The 24,939-nt window shown below is 38.8% G+C and overlaps 2 protein-coding genes across 4 annotated transcripts in view; one reads left to right on the top strand and one right to left on the bottom strand.

Moving 5' to 3' along the window:
- hip1 (huntingtin interacting protein 1) overlaps positions 1 to 17,833 on the bottom strand; it is a 50,306-nt gene extending 32,473 nt beyond the window's left edge. The window contains exon 1 of one of the 3 annotated variants that reach the window (XM_023351365.1): positions 17,515 to 17,833. In XM_023351365.1, coding sequence (XP_023207133.1) covers positions 17,515 to 17,646 — 132 coding nt within the window. In that variant the 5' untranslated portion in view covers positions 17,647 to 17,833. Of the gene's footprint in view, positions 1 to 5,888; positions 6,431 to 17,514 lie in introns of those variants that run through there. The other 2 variants (XM_014470359.2, XM_023351366.1) reach the window with 2 other exon arrangements.
- A 3,635-nt stretch (positions 17,834 to 21,468) lies between these two features.
- Positions 21,469 to 24,656, top strand: bcl7b (BCL tumor suppressor 7B). Its single transcript, XM_005803363.3, has 6 exons — positions 21,469 to 21,622; positions 22,090 to 22,165; positions 23,394 to 23,481; positions 23,631 to 23,789; positions 23,889 to 23,992; positions 24,132 to 24,656. The coding sequence occupies exons 1-6, from the start codon at positions 21,510 to 21,512 to the stop codon at positions 24,201 to 24,203; spliced, it is 612 nt and encodes a 203-aa protein (XP_005803420.2). The 5' UTR covers positions 21,469 to 21,509; the 3' UTR covers positions 24,204 to 24,656.
- The last annotated feature ends 283 nt before the right edge of the window (positions 24,657 to 24,939 follow it).

Here is a 24,939-nt window from a genome sequence, read left to right as displayed (position 1 = left end):
TATTAAAGACAAGAGGTTCAAGATGTAAGGAATCACATGATTGTGATCTTATTGTTTAAAATCACGGTGATGATATATCAACTGTGATTAACTTTATGCCTAGTTAACATGGCGAGATTATTATGCAGATTTTTGCACCGATTTCCCCCTTCCGACAATCAGGATCGCTCTTAAGGTCATCTTAAAGAGATATTCCTGCTGTGTGTGTGTGTGTGGTGTGCTAAGAGTGATCTGGTGCACTTGCTTTATTTTTTCTCTGTCAAATATAGCTTACAAACTATCGGTTTGTAAGCTATAATCTGAGCTTACAAACCAATAGTTTGTTTAATCTGAACTCACGTTTGGCCTTAGGAGATTTTGCGAGATTTTCCTGTCTGACATCTGAACGTTGGTGAGTGAAATCAGTTTGTATGTGGTGTGTTGCTCCTGCTGTGTGGCTCAACACCACACAATGTACAGCCAAACATGTTATGACTAAGATATTTTTTATTGTCAGGTGTGTGGTCTCTCAGATTTGGAAAATTGGCAGACAATTTTAAGATCTTGCCCGATGAGCTAATCAAAGGCACTCAAAATATTCTTCCTACACTGTCATTTTCCCAGTGTACTCACATGTTGACGCAAACAGACCAAGTTTGCCATGATTTCAGGATGTGAAATAAACCATCCATCACTCTAAAGATATTCTGCTGCAAACACTTCAAAGTCTGTCAACATGAGCTGCTTGCTTCCCAGTGAATCCATCGAGCATCCTCCACTCCATTAATAACAGCGTTCTGTGGTCTAGATAAGCCCAGTGGGATGATGACGTCTCATAAGAGCCTATTAGGAAAAGCTTGAAAGCTCAAGGCTGTTTGGTGCACCAGGCTGCTGTTGCTGGGGGCAGAGGTGGAGGGCCACAGCTGGTCAAAGGCAAACACTCGTATGCTAAAGGTCGAGCTCTCATCCCCCCTTCCGTGGCAGTTCACATGCCGTTTCTAACAGGACAGCTCTCCGCAGGACAGTGTGAAGGAGACTGAAGTTGTGTAGCTACAGAGTTCCACTTCCTGCAGGACCGGGGAGACATGAAGAAATGTCATAAAGGAGACGCCTGTGAAGATCTCCTCAGTAGACGAGTTCCTGACTGCTTAGAAAACAAATCACAGGGTATTCTGTGTGTGTTTGAGTCCACATTTTCCTGCAGAGTCAGATAAAACTTGTGGTTTCGCTGGCAGCTATTAAAGAAAACAATTTCTTGTTATAAGGGCAAATAAATCTGCTTATCAAACTGCCAGCTCAGATTGTCAGATCTGCTAAAGAAATGTTTGGATGTGTCTTATTGATGACTTTTCCTGGTACCTGGAAAAAGTCTTTGTCCGATATGGATCCATAGCTAAAACAATTTCTGATTTAAATCAGTGAATGTTTATTTTCTGGATTCAGAAAACTATCCAGCTCATGAGTATTAAACCATATTTAATTTATGAGAACAATTGGCTTTTTGCATGTGACATCACGTTCTTCAGAAAGTAGCCCACACTGCAATGACGGACGTCAAAACAATGCATGTCAACTTCTGTAAAGCTTGTCATAAAAAAGGCTAATATCGCTTTTACTTAGTTAATTTCACTGTAAAAATGGGTTTAGGATGCAGAGAGATAAACTAGCGTGACTTGAACATGTAGAACCATGGCTCTATGCTCTGTTCAATACTCCTGTCCTTCACTTCACATGCACATACTTTGTCGTTCACTTCCGACGACATCCATCATGGCGCCTCAGTGTGACTAAGTAAAGTAGTTGCAAAGAGTCACCATTTAAGAATATTTCTGAAAAATCTAATCAAACCCATCACAGATTTAGTCCTGGAATGAGCAAATATTGTAATTTTCAATATTCTTGGCAAAAAAGATTATGACTTATGTCAAAGATCAGTTTTGTTTTTAACCAAAATAACAGTAATATTAGACTGAGACTGCTGCTTTTTCTTTTCAATTCCATTAATGAACATGCATTTGAGAATATGACTGAGTACAGTTACTGTCTGCTAATACGGCAGCATGATAGTACAGTTGCACTACTTAATTTTGTTGACTTCTGCTATATGATCATAATTTATTTTTAGAGCAGTATTGCTGCTTGTGGGGCTCTGACTCTGGCAGGTGTGTCAGCAAGTAGGCTGGGGAATATTTCAATTGTTTTAACTTGATGTCTAATCATGAACACAACTCCCAGAGGACGCAATGTCAATTTGGACCACCAGTCCAACGTACAGTCTTCAAAGGACCAATCAGTACTTCCTTTCTTACATCAAAGTAAGAGTCTCGAACATAAATACAACAAGGTCTTCTCATTTTAACTATGAAACCTGAAACATTTCCTCCATGTCTTATTGACTGAAATTTTTATTTATCCTAACCATTTCCTGTGTGTGTTTCCACTGCGGGGTTCAAAACAAGGTCATGCATGTAAATCATACCCACAGGAGCAGGTAACTCCACCCACTGCACCAGTGTTGATAAAACATGTTGTTTGGCAGATCGGTGTGTGTGAGAGTGGGTTCCCATCGAAACAATAAAACCTCTCAGTTTCAATATTAAAAAACTATTAGAAATGATTGAGTCAGAGCAGCTACACTTTAGAACTAGTATTAAAGGGAATAGATTATGCAAAATTCACTTTTTGCCCGTTCTTATACTTCCTATTTGGGTCTCAACTGGTTCTAAAAACATCCAGACATTTTTGGCAATAAATTCACGTTTTATGGTGTCTGGAAAATGAGCCGTTTCAAAAACCAATTGACGGGAACTGCGCCCTTAGCTAATAACCCGTCACCTAGCAACCCTAGCTGAGCTTCAGCACGCTTGGTCAGCTGGTTTTACTGCTGCATGATGTACAATGGCTACTGGAATGAAAAGACAAGTGTTTTGTAGCTGATCTACCATTCAGAAACCACTTGTTGCAGCAAGCTCCACTTCTGCTTTTCAAAGACGTATGGCTGCATAATTCTGCATCTGTTTGCAGCCATTTTTACATGCAAGTATAAATGTTGAGTTGAGGGATGGGGTGAGTAGCTATTCAGTTGGATTTAAAGTGCTAAGAGGCCCTAAAACAGCTCATTTAAAAAGTGAGCAGACTAAAGTCTCATTATCTAAGAATGATTTTGTGGAAAAAATGTAAGCAACATGTTTTGTACAGTCCACAGACTTATCCTAACGTATCCTAACCCATTCAAGGAAGCATAATAGGTCATCTTTAAGTCAGTATAAAGTCCTTGGTGACATATAATTTTAACAATGTTAGAAGGTGCTTAGACAATCTACATTCATGTTTTCCACTTTTAAAGCTCTTGGTAAGGATCATGAGTGTTCGACATTTTAAAAACAGAATAAAAATCACTAGGCTGAATGAAGGATCTTTGAAATATCAGAAAAGTTAATGAGATGTCATCTACCTCTGTAAAAAAAAAAAAAAAAACACTGATACTCTGCACCTTGCAGGTTCTAATGAAGCTTTCCTGAACATTGACATAATTTGTATAAATCCATCAGTACCTAAAACTTCTTTTCAATGCAGCTCAATTAACATACTGAACAACCCTTCCCGGATTTTTAACTCTGCACTGATTTAACAATGTAAATGAATTAAGGGAATGTAAGTTTTCCAGGAATTTGAAATTTGGCTGAACTTTGCTTTCATACCACTGCGTCTCACTACAAGCCAAAAACAGCCAAAACACAGGGGCAGAACAAACAATGCAGTTAAGCTCACAGGACAGCCTTGGCAGCATTGATAGACTCGCAATGCTGAACTGCTTTCCTCTGATAGAGAGAAGTTTATCTGAAGCCAACAGGCCGACTGTATCTGAATGAATCTTGACTAAGCGAGACACTGCATCTTTACACCTACGTCATGTCTGGGCTACATGCCCCGGCTGCTTCATGTGGGCAGCTTAGTTTCATCTCGCAGCCAAGAAAAATCAGTTTTTCCTCCTCGAGTACAACTTCATTTATGTATGCCGTTTCTTTTAAAACCTTTTCTGAGTGACTCCTGGTTAGGGATTACAGAAGTACAGGTGGGTGGCTTTGCTCCTACCCTCCCCTCCTCACATCCACACAAGGGCTAAAAGTGAACCCATCCATCCATGTTGGGCAGTGAAAGGCCCGTCTTGTTGCCTAGGGCTTACATACACCTGCTCCAACTGTGCACTCCGGGAGCTTGGCCAGTCTGTGAGACACTTCAGCACCTGTATCCATGCCAATTCAAGATGTTGTCACTTTCCAGCCACTTTCGTCCCCCTGTACACCGAAACCTCTTAATGAAATCCCCTGGAAACAATTCCATCTGAAGTTGCCTAATTAGACTCCACCTGTTTGTAATTAGAAAAACTGTAGGAATCCTGCTTTTCTGTGAGCAAACAGAATCATGAAGACAGAGGATCAGAGCAGACAAGTCAGGGTTAATGTTGTAGAGATGATAAAAGCAGGGCTAGATGAAATAAGATGGTTTAATCCACTGTGTGAAAATGGGAAGATGTATGGCGTAACAGTAAACCTACGTTCCTACCTAAACTAAACTAAGAGAACTTTGAAGAGAAGCAGCCAAGAAGTCCTTGGCAACTCAGTGGAGGCTGCAAAGATACACAGCACAGGCCTACTAATGACAGGACTACATAGTCATGCCTCTACAGAAGAATGGTCAGAGAAAAAGTTATTGTTGAAACCAGAACATTAAGGGTCTAGTTTTCAATTTCCAGCAAGCAGAAGCAGGTACTCGGGTCTGAATAGGTCAAAATCGAGTTTTTTGGTGCCTACATGACAGATATTATGTGAAATCAAAAGTTACCACTACATATTACCCTGAACACATCATCCCTTTAAGAAACTAACAGCTGTGGCAGCAATATTCTGTGATAATGATTTTCATCAGAGTAAGAGTTGGTCAGAGATGGGACGGTAGATGGAGGTAAAGACAGATAATCCCTACGAGAAAAACACATCAAAAGCTGCTAATGACCTAAAGCTACCGCCAGAACTGCAATGGTTTGCATGAGCGTACGAGTTAGCGTGATCTAGTCAAAGTCCAGAACAACAACCTATTTAGAAATTATGACAAGATTTGAATTTGGGTTATTTTACAAAGAAAAACTGGTATTAAAGTCAGTCTAGCTATACAAAGAGGGCAAATATAATTGCAGCTGCATTGCTGCGAAAGGCAGCTATAGAACCTAGTGACTCAGGAGGAACTGATTTCAAATGCACACCACACTATACAGATTTTTTATTTGTTGAAAACAATTTGAAAACCCAGCTTTCATTTACCTTCTTTTCGCCTATTATGTCTTGCTTTGTATGGATGTATGACAAATCCTCAATGAATAAATAATAAAGGGATGTGAATATTTTTTTGTGAGCCTTAATCATCCAGAACTCTCAGCTTGGCTAAATATGGACCAAAAAAAAAGAAAAGATTTTTATATATACAAAGTGTTTTGAGTTACTTTTAAGGATCCAGTAGTTAGCAGATTGCACCTAAAATAAGCTTATAAGCATTTTCTCCTTCCAGCACAAGAGTAATCTTAATTTCTGCTGTGTTAAAGCTGCACATTTAAAGATCCAGATGTTCAGATTTAAAGCTTCTACACCCAGTAATAAGAAGCTGGACCAGCTCAAGCATTTCTCCTACACAACAAACACCCAAACTTCCCACGACCAGCTACAAATCATCAGCAGACAACAAGTCCCTGCTTGCAGAGAGCCATCTCTTACATGCAACCAGCCCTGATCCTACATGTGTGGAGCAGGACTTATTTCTTGGACACCACGCTAAAAAAAAACCATACATACATACATACATTTTCATCACAAGGCTGTTTCTCTTTAAATATAGCCTGTTCATTGAGAACTTACTATTTTGCTCAGATCCATGGTAGTCCGTCCAAGCGGTGAGCCAGGATCTTAAAAGCCGAAGAGGAGAACCGCTGGCTTCCCTTTTCCTCTCTTTTTAAAATCCGGATTAATTAGCAACGGGAAAGCGACTGAGGCAAGAAACGCATTTGGGAGGAGAAGAGGGAGGTGGAGCGGCCCGTTAGCTCAACATGTGTCCTGATTTGGTATGTTTAAAAAAATGTCCCTGTATCCTGTGCTCCCTCCCACCCCTTTCTCTTCCGCGTCCCTTCTCCCCTCTCACTGCAAGCCCAACGCGCTCCCTGATCGGCGAGGACTTCCAGCATCCGACCGCCGAGAAGCAGAGGCTGTGCGCCGGGGAAAGCGGCGGAGGGGTGTCGCTGATGCTAGCCGCTCAGCCTCACAGTAAAACCCGGCAGCGACTCACCGGGTATCGCCCCTCATAGCGGCCAACACAGAGACAGGAGGCTGCCTTTATTTTGCAAATAGCCCGCTCTCTAGTGAGACAATAGTAGCATGGAGCCTGCGGAGTGGGATGGCTCAGTCCCCCAGGGTTCCCAAGATGGGGTCCGGGGACCACCGAGGGTGTCCGGCTAGGAAAGGGGAGGACGGGGTGGAGACAAGAGTTCAGGAAATGAACCCAGAGTAATCTTACATAATCAAATCTAACTCAAGACACAAAAATAGTAGGATTATCTTCCACTTAAAAAAATTAAAATTAAAACTTTTCCTAAAAAAACAAACAAAAAAAATAAAAAAAAAAGATCCCACTCCCCTCCTCAGAAAAAAAACCCTCATTCTCTGTATTCACACACTATGCATCGACTACAATAGTTTTGATTGTTTATCTAGACACAAAATACAAACAATATCTTAGCTTCTAAATAAAAAAGACCGCTGATTCAGATTGCATTTGAATTTTAATCAAAACCCATCCAGCTCTGGAGGTCTTGGGCTGGACAACAAGACTTCTGTACTTAAACGTGCATCAGATTATTATTTTTCAGGCAAAACTGAAGATGCAGCTTTTATTTTGACAAGGGAGCTTTTATTTTGCAGTGCTGTTTCTGTTTGCTGAGGCTGCCCGCACCAATGTCATCTCATGCAGCAATAACGTCAACTTCTAAGTAGGGCTGGGCGATGCTACTTAAAAATAAAGTCTCCGATTTTATGATACCAAATCCAAATTTGATAGATTTTTTTTCTCACTTTCTTTTCTTAAAAAAAAGAAATCACAAAAGAAAGAAAAATATTTCCAAAAAAACTGGCTTTTATTTTAATCATTCCTTCTGTCAATGCATCGATTGATAATGTTGCTGTTTACAATACTTCACTGTCACTACAACATCCAGCCAGTTAGATAAACTTTCACTGCAGCAGATGTTCACATCTGACACAGTCTACAGTAACAAAGCTGCCAAAGGTCACAGAGATTACTGAAAGCAATAATGCTACAGAGTCCAATGTGCTAATATTTTGCAGCCCTATTCTTAACCATTTACTTCCTGAAGTCAAAGGTAAGGGCGCTCTGTTTGTGTAGACCAGCTCTGTTCTCAGCAATCACAGCTTGAATTAACACAGTACAGGTTAAACATACGGGGAAATACAATCACTTTTTTTTTGACAGCGTTCTTCTTACAGATAATTATTTAGAGAAAGATAAGTTCAGTGAGCATTATTTCTGTCATCAGCACCATATAGAAATCATACTTGGAATTTATACACCATATTTCTGGAATAACTAACTTTAGTAAATAATCTTCATAGCAACCCGTCTGACACTTTGATAAAATAATTTTCCCACTCGTGGTGACAAAAAGTAACTTAAAAAGATGAAAACAAAAAAAAAAATTGGCTAATGCTTAATTTACCCTATGAAGGCGATTCTGGGTAAGTGATGCCCCCATCTGGTCAAACTGAGATGGTTTCAATTTTGAGACCATGAATTGCAGTACTATTCAGAGTTTGAAGGTTGTGACAGATGTTATCTAACATCTGTCACAACCCCAGAATATCAAAGAGCTTTACATACACAGAAAGAATCACAGCTTATAAAAAAGGAGGGGATGGGGAAGAAGACAAATTCTGCTCCAGAATATTCACTATAACCAGAGTAAAGCTTATCATTCTAAAACAGAAACATCCTTAAGAATATTTTATCTTTGAGTTGCATCAGCACTATGCCATCTTTAATTTTTCAATTTTAGACACAGACCGGTTTATTCTGATATAGTAAAAACCATCATCAACTAAATTCTGGGTCATTCATCAACTTGCAAGGTTTTTTAAAATGCAGTAACTGGGGCACAGTGCTCCAACTCATCAGATTTCTGCAGATCAGTGCATATTGGTAGAAAAAGCTACACACTTAAATCTTCGGCAGCAGTACATGCAAAACGACCTTAAGGCTTGGTTTATGAGCGACAAACAAAAAGAGCTTGACTGATATCTGAGCACAAAACTGTTCTACATAAAATACTGTCAATTGCTAGCGTTATCTACATGGCAACCATATCTGCAACATACTGGAGGATTTGTGGAGCGGAAAACTCTCACCCACCTCTTCAAGATGCAACAATATCAAGCAGTTACATTGTAGAGAGGCGGATTGAGGAAAACCGTCATTAATGAAGAACAAGACCAGTCTTGTTTTTTGAAGGTGTTGCATGCCAAATGTCTGTCTGCACATTTATAATTTCCTAGTTGAGTTAAATGATGCTGTTATTTTGTGATGCATATTTGTGAAATGAAAAAGTGTGTACTGTGAAACATGAACACTTCAATGAGATCCACCCCTTTCTTTAGTCTTACCAATCATCAGGCAATGTGACCTAACCACGTCTCCAAAATGACGAAAGACGAAAGTGAGATAGAGCAAGACCTCTAACAGATAACAGGAAGGTTGAAGATATTGCAGCCAAATTGCTCCCTTTTATCTGTTTATCGAAGCATTCTGGACTTCAAAATCTTGGCAACCGTTGGAAATTTCAAAATCAAGGTACAGAACTACAACCTTCAGTTACAGCAAGACAGCTGTTTAAATAATGCTAGCCAGGCTAGTCATGCTAATGATTAGCATGAAGATAATATTCCAACAGAGTAACCTTTCTTAACTTTCTCTCTCTTTTTTATTGTATATTTTTTACAGCAACTTCTCTTTTATATACAGTATTACTTTGCCTTTACTTCTTACAAAAAGGTTTCGAAAAAAAGATTTTCAGTGCTGTTCTTATGTCATATTACAAAAAAGAAAAAGACATCAGGATCACCTGAAGTTGATATTGATAATTAAAACTACACCAAAGCAAGTTCTAAAATATAAAACACATAAAATATATAATATTTACTTTCATTTTGTAGGTTAACTGTTTTAAAACATTGCATGTTTGCATTTGTATTGTGTTGTCTCTGTGTATTCTTTTAATTCTGCATTTTTATATGCAGAACCACAGTCTTAAAAGAATGGGGTTGTGTTTACTATTTACACCCGTATATAATGAAGATCATAATAAAAAAAAAAAAACGGACAAAAATTGATTATATCTCTTCACCTGCAAAATCTAATGAAATCCAATGCAAAAGCAATTTGGGACTTTACCATTTTGTTGCCATTTTAAAACCGATGGGGAAAAGATAAGAGAAACATCCTGATGTAAGCAGGAACATAACTAAATCTAGCTTGATTGCATCAGTCTAAAAACTATCATGCACATAACTTTGGGTTGGCATTCGACCTCGCTGGGTCTGAGATAACAGACAGAACACACGGAGGCAGCGTAAAGCCAAACAAGTCGCAGGGATCCATTTTTAAAAACCTTGCCAGCCTCTCCTGCACAATCATCAAACAACAGCTGACCAGCTGAGGCCAAGCCAGCCACCATGATCATTATGCTTCTCATTAGGCCGCCGGGAATGCTACACATTATACTTCGGGCCACTCAGCAGACCGCCTAAAAACAATGCCAACTATTTTCCGCTGAGTCTCTGCACTTCCTGGTACGGCGTGGGCCCTTCACCAACTGCTGTGCATTTCTCACATGCAGCTGTCCCACTGTGTCTCAGTCTGGCTTCTCACTCTCAAACACTCCTCCTTAAAGAGTTCACCCACCTGGAGCAAGGTTTAGGCCAATCTCTCACACTGTTTAGTCCTCAAACATGTCTTCAACTGTAGACTACTTCAATTGTTTTTTTGGAAAAAATTATTTACATAGATAAAAACTTGTTTTAGTGTTTGCATTTCTCACATTTCATTGTTCAGTTATATTATACATATACAAGATTTACCCCATAAAACTTGGGAGGATTAACACCTGAACACCAACTATAAAGTCTTCAGGAATGCTAACATTTTAAAAAGACTTAAATAAATAAACAATTCTTAGCCTGGTGGGGACACAAGTAAAGCCTGGTGGGAAACACTGTATATACTGTACATACACCATGGCGACTAGAACAGATTTTTACACTAAAACTGCATAATATAACCTTAACTATTTACATGTTTGTTGGAACTGGATAGAGACCGGATGAAAGGAAAGAAGGTTGGCTACATTCTTGGAATTGATTGGTTGGCTGGGTATGGAATAGGCTGGTTTCTTGGAATTACCCAGTTGGTTAGTGGGCTGGAATTGGATAGGTGAGATTCCAGAAAAAATGCTCCACCTCCCAATGGCCCGTTCTACGCTTCAATCTCAATTAGCACAGACCTGTGTTGTATTTGAAAAGAGTCGGGGCTGAAAAAAGACAAATGAGGGACAGCGGGATGATGTTTACGCTTCCTTCATGCATCACTCGCCTCACACTCTCTTTTCTCGCCTCAAGTCTGGTTTTTACACTTCGCAGTTGCACTGTTGCAGCTGTTGCAGTCCTGCTTCAAGAATGATTCACTCTGACCATCAGCGTTACTCAGTAAATCTAAAAAAATAGTTATTTAATGAAAAAAAAAAATCTGCAGACTTTGAGGATTTTCTGATTTTAATAATCTCCTCCACATTAATCTTCCTCAAGAAAACAATACCTGTCATAATTATGTGGGTCAGTTGCCTTTGTAAAATCAAATCTTTTGATTTTTTTTTTATTGGGTTTCATCAAACAAGCACAGCGTGTAAAAACAGCAAGTCTTATTTTAAGACAGTGGTCTCAAACTGTGTTCCTGCAGGGCTGGTTTCTTGCAACTTTTAATTGTCTTTTTGCTTCAGCACACCTGGCTCCAATATTAGCTCATTAGCAGAGCTCTGTAGCGCTCGACTGCATGCGAGTGAGGCAGTTTCACCATTTAATGCAAGTGTGTATGAGAAGGCACGTTTCAGGTTCAGGTAAAAGTTTCAGGATTCTGGCCCTCGAGGACTGCAGTTTGAGATCAATGTCCTAAGAACAGTTTATGGTGACTTCCAGTTCTGCATTAAACTCTTCATTGTTACATTTATTTCATTGTACTTGATACATTTCCTCATTTCAATCCCACTAGGAATCTGTCATCATCTTGAACTGTAATTTTCCCACTGAATATACAGTAGATACATGCACTAAGGCACCAGAATAGCAAGCTACGGACCTGGATGGTTGCTTGGTCTGATGGAATTGGTTGATTAGTAAGAATCAGATTGGCATGTGAATGGTTGGTTGGAAATGGATGATTGGTTGGTTTCTTGGATTTACATGGTTGGTGAAATTGGATGGTTGGTTAATTGTATGGATAGTTTATATACATATATATATATATATATATATTTATATATATATATATATATATATATATATATATATATATATATATATATATATATATATATATATATAATTAGATGGTTGGTTAGTGGGTTTGAACTGGGTAGTTTGTTGGTTAGAATTAATTAGACTGATAAATAGTTGGTTGGATATAGAGCTAACTTAGTTTCTTGAATTAGATAGTTAATTGAAGGGTTAAAACTGGATGGCTGGTTAGTTGTAATTAATGGTTTGTTAGAGTTGGGTAGCTGGTTGCGAGTGGATTAAAACTGGATAGACATGTGGTTGGACTGTTGCCTGGAAGGTTCTGAGGTTACAAAATATTTTTAAGCAATTAACTTTCTCCCATTTTGTTTGATTTTGCTGTGTGTAAATAATTGGTAAAAAGGACTCGGTGCCTATATAATGATGTGGATGAACATGTGTGAGGATACCCAAGTTGATACTTTATTACTGATGCATTATTAAACAAAATTCCTCAGCATAATAACTTGTGGCACGTTTATAAGACTGAGAAGAAATATGCTCTGTCAAACCAGCTCCATGAATTGGCGTTTTCAGACGACCTATGCCATCATTTAACAAGTTGTAAACAAGCTTTCATTTTCAATATTAAGTGCTGCAGACTAGACAACAATCTAAACTTTAGCAATGCACAAGTTCATGTTTAACAAATCCTAACATATGTAGCAGATTCTATGCAAAACAAATTTATTTAGTCTCTCCGTTTACTACGAGACCACTTGAATTGAAGCCAGACGATTTGCATACCACATAACACACAAGAAGAAGGTTTCAGTCTAACTTATGACCTGCAGACAATGAGACCACACTCCATCACTGTCTTGCTCCTTTTCCGGTCTACGGGGCCGTAAAAAACACAACAGAGGAGACCAAAAATAATTTGTTAATCAAAGCCATTGTTTGAGCCTCCAGGGATTCATTGGCGCACTTTGTTCCGCTTACAAACCCGTCAGTCATGTCCAGCTTTATCATTTCACACACAGCCAGCGCCGGCAGGCAACAAACCAACCACCTGCTGTTTGTGCTGCCTCGGTGCTTTTGGAGGCCTCGCTTTTCAGGTCCCCACACGTTTAACCGAGCCCGCACCTCGTGTATGCGGAAATTCCTCCATAGCCTCCCGGCGTTGTGAATTGCAGGATGTGGAGGAGGCGGCAGAGAGGATTCGAGACAATGAGAGACTTAGATGGGGGTTGAGGTAGAGCGGACAGGATGATTAAAAAAAAAAAAAAAGAAAACAGCAGTCTGAGTGCAGATTGTGTCTGGATCCTGTAGAAATGCTCCTTCCATGGATAACATAGCTGCTAAATGGCCGAACAGAACTTAGCTGAATTTCCTCTTTGTGGCTTAAAACATTTGTAAGTCAACCTGATTATTGGCGGTTTAATGAGATCGGGAGACTTAGCCATACACAAACAAACACACTTGATTCTAAAGCAGGCAGTGTGCCCTCAGTATGGCCAGCCAACATGGGAAGAAAAAGTCAGGCTGTCTAAATTTAAATCCTTAATTATGTAACATACAATATGGTGTCGCTCAGCGGCTCACACTCCGTAGCCCAAATGGTGCCCCAGAAGTTTTCCCAGAAGCACTAATTATGGTCCATATCATTCCAGAGATTACCGCCTACCCAGCCAGTCTGGGAGCTGGCAACCCTCACATTCTGGAGCAGAGAGATAAAGGCTGTAAAATAAAAACCAGCGGTGTACAATACTAGCTTGTTATTTGTGCTTCTCAAAGAGAATAAAATCTGAAGCAAAAACCAAAACATGCAGTGACATTAACATTAAATATCTTCTAAACTCTTAAATTAGAGAGGCAGCTGATATTACAGGGCTAAACCTATCATTAAAAGCAAGTGAGTGCTATCTGGCTTTCCTGGTTTAAGCTTTTTATAACCCAGCGTGGACTCTATGACAAAGCGGATTTCAAACACCCCACGGTTGTTTACCCAACTCTCCTGAGAGATAGGCGTGTAGTTCCCAGAATGGATGTTTTATGCTGCAAAAGATTTAAGGACAATCAGTGATTGACTTACTGTCTTTTTTTCTCTTAATAGACTAAAACATGAGTAGAAAAACAGATACAAAGTCATAATATTCCTTTATAAAACAAGTGAGGATAGGAAACTCCACTACAAAATTTGGCAATTTTCTCATAGTTCTCCATAAAAGGATTCACACCCGCTTCACATTTTTGCTACATGGCAATGACAACATTAAGAAGAAGAAAATAACTTAAGTGGAAGAAAAAAGGAGGCATAGCCTTTAAATTCTCTCTTTCACAAGTATGGTCTTCATCAGAGTTAGCATACGCTTCTCTGAGTTATTACTGGCCTGGGAGTCAGTTTAGCTGTAAACTAGCCTGGTAAAAAAAAAACAGCCCCTGGTTCTACGCTTTGCTCCGTTATTGAGAAGCGATTACTTGCTAGAGAGGTGGACTTAAAGTTTTAAACGACTGGATCTGATTTTACAAAATTGCTAACATTTGGCCGTGATGGTGGTGATGCACCGGCTCTACACAGTGTTCAAATTATTATGCAAATTGGATTTAAGTGTCATAAAGATAAAAATGTTTGTTGTGCTATTAAATTTATAGATGGTATTGTGTGTCAGTTATTAACTGTAACTCCAGTTATTGTGTATAATGTAATAGTTCATGACTTGAAAATTATACTGACCATCATTTGAATTGACCATTTAAGAAAATATCACTTGCATAATAATTTGGAACACGGTGTTTGAAGTTTGCTGATAGTTGCGTTCCCTGTAAACGACCCTGTGGGGAGTAATGCCATGACATCTTGGTCAGCAAATAAACTGTCTTAAACATTCATCTTGCTACAATTTTAATTGCTCAATATTTGCAAGTGTGGCCAACACGGACTGAATGGCTTCATTCACTTACTCTGCTGCCATTGCCAAACTACATTTCTTTGTAGCCACACTGCAATTCTAAATCAACGTCATAGTTCACAACTCCCCCTTCTGTTTTCTGATTGGCTCATCTGTTAAAACCCAACTGGAAAAATCCAGCTCAATGGGAGAAATCCCAGATGGAGGACAGGTGGACGCAGTAGTTTTTCAGGTTTGTAGTTATACCATGTGTTTGTTTTTCTTTGCAGTTCATCTACTGAGCAGTGCTCTGTGACATGTTCAAACTTGGTATATTCATTTATAACTTATCTTTGCTTTAAATCTCTCCACAACCTCATCCCTGACCCGTTTGCTGTGTTTCTTGGTCGTGATGATGTTGTTTGTTCACTAATTTTCAAGCAAACCTCACAGAACATATGGATTTATGTTGGGATTGGGTGACTTCCGAAGACAATCGGCTCGACTGATTTCATTTTTGGGTGTAAAATAGAAGATTGAATAAAAATTTGTACTCCATTTTAAAATTATCCTTCCTATTGCTCTAAAACATAAAATCGCAATACATTAGAATTTAGGTTGTAATGTGAAAATATGTCTAACAGTTGAAGGATATGGATCCCGGTGAAAGGCACTGTACATTGGAGGTGAAAGCCAGCGACCCAGCAGATTTAGGCAGCTTTGGAGCACAACAGATCACATGAGATTATCTCTCACTGATCCACGGTGGAGTAGACGCGGATCCATTGATTCCTCCACCTCCTAGCACCGCTGCAGGCCCTCAGTTAGACATTAACCACAAGAAAGAATAAGGAAAAAATTGCCTCTCAACGGGAAACACAAGAGAAAACACATTTTAATTTTTAACGACTGAGAAGAGAAAACTGAGCTTATTAGTCAAATAATAAATAAATAAAAGCTAATAAATTGTGAGAAATTACCAAGTAACAGGAGATTTGTTTAGGTTGTCTTGCCATTGGTCTTTCTAACCTGCAACATAAAAGCTGATGAGCTCATCACACGTCCACATGGTGTGATCTCAGGAGCTTGGCAAGTGACCTACTGACACAAGCTTGACTCTGGACACTTAAAGCCAACCCTGTTCCCTCTCCTCTCCTCTAATCCGAGCAGCTTCCATCCCCTCAAGTGCAGGGACGAGAGACGGAGCGTTAGGAGAGGGCTGACGTTGTAAATTGACTGCAATCACAGATCTGCAGTTGCCAAAATAAAAACCTGCTGAAGCACATTCAGGAAGCGGTAACAGGACTGGGTAGGAGAAGCATGTTGCAGCACTGTTGTTGCAGTTTGGCTACATGGATTCATCTGACCTACTTTCTCCCCAACTAATGTGCCTGGTCTGAAGAGAGGAAGGGAGGCCTTATGCAGACAGAGGGCTCTGAAAAAGTAATTGTCATCCTTGTTGAATCATGGATATATTTTTGCTACTCACCTCTTTTATTTTTTAGAAATACTGATATATGTCAAGAAATCACTTAAACAGACCATGTCTGACAGCATAAAGTAGGCTAAAACTTTTTACAAAAGGTAAAAACTTTGATCTGAAGAGATCAGATGAGTAATGAGGTCAGTGACATCCATCAGTCTGGAAAGAGTTGGAAACTTCTAAGGCTTTTGAGTCTTGAGCAAACCACAAGGACAGCCATTTATTGTAATAATGGTAAACACTAACAAGGGTGTTTGCAAACCAAAAAACAAAGAGTATAAATATAAATCAATTTGAAAATAAGCTGAAAGTAAAATATTCTGTGTTGCAAAGTGGTATAAGAACTTTGCTTCATGTAACTGGCATACTCAAGTAGATAGTCAAGTAGTCTATCTGATAAAATATTACTTCAAGAATAGTTTGTTGTGCTCCGATTGTATTGATTCATACAGTCTAACAATCTTTTGTCACCAAAGATTGCAGTGTCATGAATTGTATTATATTTTCATAATAGAGACCGTTTTGAGTCCAAATCACCCACCCTTACATGGAACAGCAGTCAATCTTCTCAGAAGCAAGTCTTACCAAAATTACTCCCAAGAGTGCATCAATGATTCACCCAGAGGTCATAGGAGAAACCAAAAAGTGTCTAAATCACAGCAGGTCTCACTTGCCACAGTTTAAGATCAGAGTTCATCATTCAACAATGACAAAGACGGGTAAAAATTGCCTCCATTGGAGTTTTTCATGGTAAATATTATGTGGACTGATGAGACAGCAGTGTAGCAGTGTAGGATGCATGCATCTTGTTAGATCTGGTTATTTCAAAACAATAACGTTAAACCGACTGCCTAGCAGGGTGATGGTTCTGTGATGGCCCTGGGCTACTTTGCTGCTTCAGAACCAGGATCTTCTGCTCTCTGGTAGAAATTGAGTTACGCAGCAGGCATAACATTCAAAACGCACCAGCAGGTCTGACTCTGAATGGTTTCACAGCATCTACTGCTAACTGGGAGAGCAGGTCATGCAAAGTAGATTTCATAAGATCAAATGGAGTATGGCTATCTGATTCGCTTTAAGCGGTACAGATGCTCTGTTCTCAGTGTAGCACGAACATCAGTGCTTCTTCCATAATTGACGTACATGATCCAGCTTCATGGTGCTCCAGCTCCTTCCTGTTCCCCAACAAACACACCAGATAAGCTCCAACGCACCGTTATCTGAATTCAAAAGGCCATTGACCCACATTTCAACAGCTCTTTTGTTGTACAGTGCATCCATTTGTGTCTGCTTTCACACACACACACACGAAAAACAATGAGGATTCAAACACAGACAGTGGGGTAAAATGACTGAACATGATTGGGAGTAATTTCTTTTTTCACCTTTTTTCATTAACTGAGCTGACAACAGACAGCGCGACATGACTGCTATTATTAATCCTCCTCCCAGAAACAGCACAAATAAAGCGGCTCCCAGATGGGACCTCCTCCTCCATCCATCCATGCTTCCCACTCGTTCATCCAGCCCCACAGCAGATTCCCGTCTCTGAGTTTCTTCCTACCTGCCCTCTCTCAAAGTTTTCCCTCTCCAGCTCCAGGCTGTTGGCCCCTCCAGTCCGACGGATCACTTTGGGGATAGCGTTGGGGACTTGCTGCATGGAGCTTTTCACTCGATCCATTGCGGGTTGCAACATGAAAAACACGCTCACACGGGTTGAAAACCAGGAAAAATAAGACAAAACTCTCCGCCGACTAACGGTCGAGGCTGTGGGAAGTACAACCCGAGCAGCAGGAACTATGGCGGGCAGCCGTCCATGCTGCTGTGGAGGACTCCCCGTCCCGTTTTCACTGGAGCACTTTCTGCCTTCCAGTCAATGACAGCAGCCGCAGCGAGAGCGCCAGGATTTACGACAGGATACCACTTCCTGTTTTTCCACATTTCAAAATAAGAGCTTACGCAAGCCAAAACACGATGTGCGGTCAAGGAATGAAATGTAAAGTTTAAATGTGATCAACTTTAAATATACAAATTCATATTTCAAAATAAATATGGCAGAAAATTGTGTTTTGGATTTTTCTTTTCAATGATGGCTTTTTTTTTTCTTTTTTTTCTTTTTTTTTTTTTACACTGACTGAGTGATATTAACAAGCCTCAGTCTTAAGTCTTACTCTTAGTTTCAGTTTTAACTTGGTTTTGAGTTAAGGGGTCTCAAACTCCAGTCCTCAAGGGCCGGTGTCCTGCAGTTTTTAGATGTGCCACAGGTACAAAACACTGGAATGAAATGGCTTAATTACCTCCTCCTTGTGTAGATAAATTCTCCAGAGCCTTACTAATGACCTAATTAGTCTATTCAGGTGTGGAGCAGCAGAGACACATCTAAAAGTTACAGGGCAGACAGGTGTCAAACTCAAGTACTGGAGTTGTAACACTAGATTTATCACTAGATTTGATAAATCAAATCACATGTAAAAACAATTGTTAAAGCAGCCTGAATACAGCTGAATGATTTACAAAAACAAAAAAGTGTCTATTCATATTTCTACTTCACACATATGCACAACTTTAAGTTGGTCCATCTTATAAAATAACATTAAAACTACTGAGGTTTGTGGTGATGTAAAAAGGGGAAAGGTTGAAGAGGTGTGATTACTTTTTAAAGACTGTATAGCACAGGAGATGAAAATGTGTGGTCAGTATCTGCCTCAATAAAGTGGGCTTTTAAATAATGACAACAATTCTGTTAAACATTTCAATTGAGATTTTGTTAAATGGCTTTATATTATTCATATATCAATTAGTTTTTATAATTTTTTCCCATGCTTGCACCTCATATAACCTGGACTGATTTTCATGTTTTGAGGCTTTCAAACACAAATTCACATGCTTAATAAAAATACATTAAATGTGGCTAGGTACATCTGTGAATTACATTTCTTATTCTCTGCTGTACTTTAACTCAATAAAACATTTTTTAAAAAACATTTTCATGTCTGTTATCATTTGTGATCATTTTGACTTCAGCAGTTTACATGAATCTGATTCTTGGTATGTTACGGTGTGGAGGTGTCCTGTTTGCATTCTTAAATATGGGCTACTGATCTGCACGCTGGAGCACAAACACGGGACTCAGAGTTACGAAGGCTATTATTCACAGAAACCTCACAGGAACCAGCAGGCCAACACTGACGGTGCCCTGAAAGCTCTCAGCAGCATGAGGACTAGTCTTGCTGTTATTTGGATATTTTCTCTGGCAACGGTCACTGACTCCTCCCAGAGTTTCCAGCCACTGGCTGCAGCCCCAGCAGGATCCGCCCACACTGTCGGAGACATGTATAGACACTCATTAACTCCAGCTTCAGCCCGGACAAAACAGCAGGCTGATTATGAGTTAAAAAAAAATACTACCCAGCCATCAGATTTTGTTTACCAAGGTAATAAACATTAAGTACTATGACACAGAGTGTCATATAGTTGGGAGGTTGCATTTTTACTGTGAAAACGTTTCTGACCTTTGGCTTAAACATTTGCTCACACCACAAAAATATCATTTATAGCACATTTGACAATAAAAGAAAAATAGAGAAAAAAAAGATATGCGAAAGCCACCTCGGATACATTTTTTGTAAGCTGGTCACTGTCATAAAATGTGAGTTTTTGTAGCATGACAGAAGTGCCAAGTAATTTCAACCTTTGCTCTGAGTCACCAATTTACAACAAACAACAGGGTTGGTTGGTTTGCGTGACTGAATGCTGTCCTCTGCTGGTCATAATCAGAAACTACAATAACGTGAGTTTGTTTTTTATTATCGAGGGAGACACTTTAGTTGCTCCCTAAGTTTAAAGTACAAGAGCAGGAGGTACACTACTCACAGAAACCTTGTAAAATTTATGGAAAATTTAAAAAAGTTCATGCTGCAGTGACATATTATGAAAGTAAAACAGTGCAGTAGAAGCATGTGATGATGATTTCCTCAGCCAGAAACAGTGGGTTGGTGCCATTAACAAGATACAATGTTAATGTCTCAGAATGTAGCCAAAGGATGTCAATTCTATTTATTTCTGTGAGTTTTCCAGTCTATTTGTTGCAATCTCTAAGCTCAGTGCCAACTCTGCCTGATAACATCCGGTTTGAAGTCTCGCAATCACACGGTACTGTCAGTTGTTAGATCTTGCCTTGGTCTCATGATGTCAAAATGTGAACAGCATCATGAGAAGGAGTGTTTGAACACGGTACTGTCAGTTGTTAGGTCTTGCCTTGGTCTCATGATGTCAAAATGTGAACAGCATCATGAGAAGGAGTGTTTGAACAGCAGTTCTGATTGAACCAGGACATTTATCGGTCAATTCATGGATCAGGCACCTGTGGCGAAGTTTGTCATGAAACTCCTTGTTAAAGAACAGCTAGTTGTTCAAAAAGAACTGAAACATTGAACAGCTAGAAAACTGGAAAAACGGCAGGACACAACCTGGACAGGCTGTCAGTCCATCACGGATACTGATTGCAATGCTCCACAAAGAATGTTTAAACCTTCGGAACCTTTTTACATGTTATCATGCTACAGCAACTTTGTTGTATTTTATTGTAATCAAATGTCACAGAGAAACAAAGAGTAGCTCATAATTATGAAGTGGAAAGATAGATAAGATAAGATTTATTTGTCATTGTCATCAACAGATTACAACGAGATTGAGTTGCTCGACTCGAGTTAAGATGCAGGTTATGTGTATATACATAATATACAAAGATAAAGAAATGAATAGTACAAAATAAGAAATAAACTTAGACATCAGAAGATGGTTGCAGCGCCTGGAGGTGTCTCAACAGAATTTACATTTTTAACAAAGTGGTGTCAAGAGCAGAAGTTCTTATGCCTTTGAAGGTATTTAAGTTTAAATTTGTTTTAAACGTAAATCTGGAAAGTGTACCATATATTTGTGTTCAGCTCCACCTGTTAAATTCATTGCTCATTTGTCTTTGCAACACAGCCTAAGCTCAAGCCACTTGACAGAGATAAACTGTGAATGTCATCTTTTCAGAACACAACTCCACAGGCTTTATATTTCTGAAAACTATGTAACCGCATTCTGTCTTATTTGTTTTTTGTTTTGTTAAAAAAGAGAAACATCCACAAGGTTTTTCATCAGAGTTTTCATTGTGATGTATTTTTTAAAAATCCTCTCATACTGAAAAAGAAAAAAACGTTAAAATTTTTAATTCAAAATTTATATTCTGAAAAAAAAAAGAAAGTGCCCCGCATAATATGTATAACATGAAACCGGGTTATATCAACACAACTGAGTGTTTGATTTTAGTTAGGGCACTACTATATAATTTGATGTATTTCCCTTTAAGAAGTCAGCAAAGAAAAAACAAAACAAACAAAACTGGAGAATAACTAGCATAAAAATGTCTTTGCCCTCTCATTACAGCTGATAAGAGTAATAAGAAAAGCCATAAAAGGAGAGAGGGTAAAAGTCTTTTAATTAAGTCTCGCGAGATTACCAATGTTACAGAAGACTGGGGCTTGGTCTTGAAGTTTTCAGATGCATCTGTAGATGAATCATAACAGCACCAAGATGTCGGGACGATCAGGCCGAGCTGAGACCCGAAGTCGGGCTAAAGACGACATTAAAAAGGTTCTGGCAGCCATCGAGAAAGTGCGGAAATGGTATGTGGGCTATCTAAAGGACAATATGGAGGGGAATGTTTAGTGGACGGCTGCCTGCTATCTTGCTGCGTCGCTCAACAAACTTCAGTCGGAAAAGTTAGATGATTGACAGGGCTTCGGGCCAATCAGCGCCTCTGGTCGGCCGGAGGGGCGGGGCATGTTGAGTTTTTCCGCTGAGAGCTGTCAATATGGCTCCAGCAGCTTCATATGCAGCGGGTTTCAATCCACTGAACTGCCCCGTTAGTTTCTGAATAACGCCAACAGTTTGCACCACCGAAAAGGTCACGATTTATAGCCTGCAGCTGAGACAGTCAGCGAGCGCATTAAGTTTAATTATATCTGACGTGGACAGAGAGAACGCGCTCAGCATATTTTATCACTGACTGATACCCGTCGAGCAGATCATGCGAAAGCTAAGCCCGTTCTGATGCCTGATCTGATAATAATTAACTGAATCTGATCCACAGGGAGAAGAAATGGGTTACAGTTGGAGACACATCTTTACGTATTTTCAAGTGGGTTCCAGTAACGGAGACAAAGCAGGTGTGTGGGCCTCCGTCATAAACAGTCACAGCTCCGACTGTGGTATGGCAAGCCGTCATTACATATAGTCAATCCACAATCCTTTTCCTGATCACATTAGATACAAGTAATAGCATCCCACATAGCAACAGTGTCACACATATAAACTACAGGCATTACATTGTGATGCATAGAAGATAAGGTGAAAAACACTGATTATATATTTACTAATGATAGATCCCACAGTAGTTTGAATATGAAATAAAAAATATATATAAGATATGACCCATTCCTTAATATGTTATAAGTAGCTGTTTTAAATGTTGGTTATTCTGTTGGTTTGGCAATCTATCAGTTACCAGAATTGATAGATTCAATTCTGGTAATTGAATATATCCATTCAATTACCAGAATGAATAGATTTTTAAGACATCAGTTCAATTGTCCTCATCAAAAGTATCATTTTATGTTTTTTTTTTCTTTTAACTTTTATCCTAAATTAATGTGTATGTCCTTTTGGCTGAGTTCGCCTCTCCAATTTATGTACCTGCAGATGCACATTTTTCTCTGTCTGAAATGAATATTCTGAAAAACACAAAAACATATTGATATCTACAGTGTGGTTGTTTGTAGTTATGGTTTATATTTCACATCCTGTGTGATCCATTTACTTAAAGTGTCTTTCTTGTTAGTTATAATAAAATTGTTTTTAAATATTATTTCAATTATTAGCATGTGAAGCTACTTTTAAGTGGTTAGAATAAAATATTTGGTTCTTCGATGGAGGCTTCAGAGGTACGGTAAAGATTTTGTATAACTTTATGTAGTTATACAAAATCTGAAAATATTATTTTTCCTTCCATTTGATACATATGGACTATTTTGTGTTGATTTGTCACATAAAATCCTAATACATTACATTAAGGTTTGTGGTTAACACATGGGGGAAAAAGTGCTGGGAATTTGAATACACTTCAATACACCATATCTGAAATGTATATTTCTTCAAGTAAGGTTATAGCACTTATATCAACCATCTATAGTCTAGATACGGATAGTGTGCTGTTAAATCTTTGGAGTTGCATGTTTAAAAAGTGAACTTTGCCAATGATGGAGGGACATACTTAATGTATAATTTAAATTGTTTATTTTTACAGGAAAAAATTCAATTATATGCATCATATTGAAATATGGTTGCCACAGATTGTCTCCATCTAATGTATTTTTATAATCTATTTTAATCCAATAGATATTTCGCACCAAATCCACTAGTGGAGAGGTCCGGGGTCTCAAAGATGTAGTGATTGAAAACACCAACTCAATGCTGGATTTCACCGGTAGGTTTATTTTGGGGTTTAATGAGGGTAACGATAAAGCACACTGAGATTCGAATCAACTGGAATATGATATATATATACATATATAGATATTTATACACAAATAAGCTTGTTTCAAGAATTGAAGAGGTCATGTGATATGCTCACAGATGAAAACAGCAACCAGAGCTTTCTGTCGGACGTTTATCAGCCAAAACTTGACAACAGCAGCAGCACGTCGAGCTCGCAGCACGTCAGCCCTCCACATACCTACAGCCTGCGGGCTGAAGACTCTCAGCCTCCCATGCTCGGACAGGAGACGGTCGACGGTATGAGAGTTTCTCTTTAATCAACGGGTGCTAATTTTAAGGCCGTACACCTGACACATTAACAATCTCTACGTTTATGTTGTGAACACTGTACTCCAGAACCAGTTCATTCAGGTCGGGAGGGTGCAGACGAGCCGCCGACGCTCATCAAGGAGGACCCGCTTACATCTGGAACTGCCAGGCGGAGAACTCCAGACACTCAGGTTTTGTACATGAAACCTATTTCAATAAAGAATGCAAATACCGCTCCTAATTAAATACACTTTACATATTGAGCATCTGTTGTGTGATGTAATTTTAAAACATTTACTCTAACTTGACCCTTTTGTTTACCCCCAACAGGATGAATTAGATGAATCGGGAGCACCACCTTTAAAGAGGATTTGCACAGGGGAAAATAATGGCTTGAGATAGCTTATTTTCCCCCCTTATTCGTTCTATCCAAATGGACAACTTACTTGTTCTTGGTTGATGTAAGATTAGCAAAGCTTTCAGAAAATGTCTGGTTCAGATATTACATTTCAGCAATTAGGGAAAATGATTTTGCTTTTTTTATGTTTAGTATTTAGTGTTTTGTTGTTTGGTTTGATTTGTTTTTAATTGAATGAAGACAGTTTTTTAAAGTTTTATATGTACGCAGCTCTAGGTATCTCACTTCAGATGCTGTAAACATTGAATTTTCTAAGTTGTACTTTAGTTAGACTTTTGCTATTCTTATGAACATACTGGCTAGCCCTTTTTTTGTTTCATGTGTAGCTTTATGCAGATTGATGTTCAAATGTAACCTTAAGTTTTTAATTTGATGTTTCTTGTGATAAATCTTATGGTTTGTTTCATTCAAGAATAAAGTGATTTTTAAAAAATCAATAGTTTGCGTTTTAAAAATTATTAATATGTTCTGTAAACAATCCTGAGTGGTATGGTTCTCCCCCTTGGATGTAATCTATTCATGGCCACTGGTGCTTTAAATGAAGAAACATTGTCAGTTGTGTTTGGTTTAAGTTCTAGATGCATTTCAAGAAGTTGATGACTTTAATTTTGATGATGAAGTAACAGATTATATTTCACCAATTTTTTCAGTTTTGTTTTTTTGTGTGTAGTTTCAAATCTAACATACCAAAACCGATTAAACTTGAATTGCATTTTAGAC

This window comes from Xiphophorus maculatus, chromosome 18 (genome assembly GCF_002775205.1).
Source record: "Xiphophorus maculatus strain JP 163 A chromosome 18, X_maculatus-5.0-male, whole genome shotgun sequence".
NCBI classification, from domain to species: domain Eukaryota; kingdom Metazoa; phylum Chordata; class Actinopteri; order Cyprinodontiformes; family Poeciliidae; genus Xiphophorus; species Xiphophorus maculatus.
This window is presented reverse-complemented; position numbering and strand designations above follow the sequence as displayed.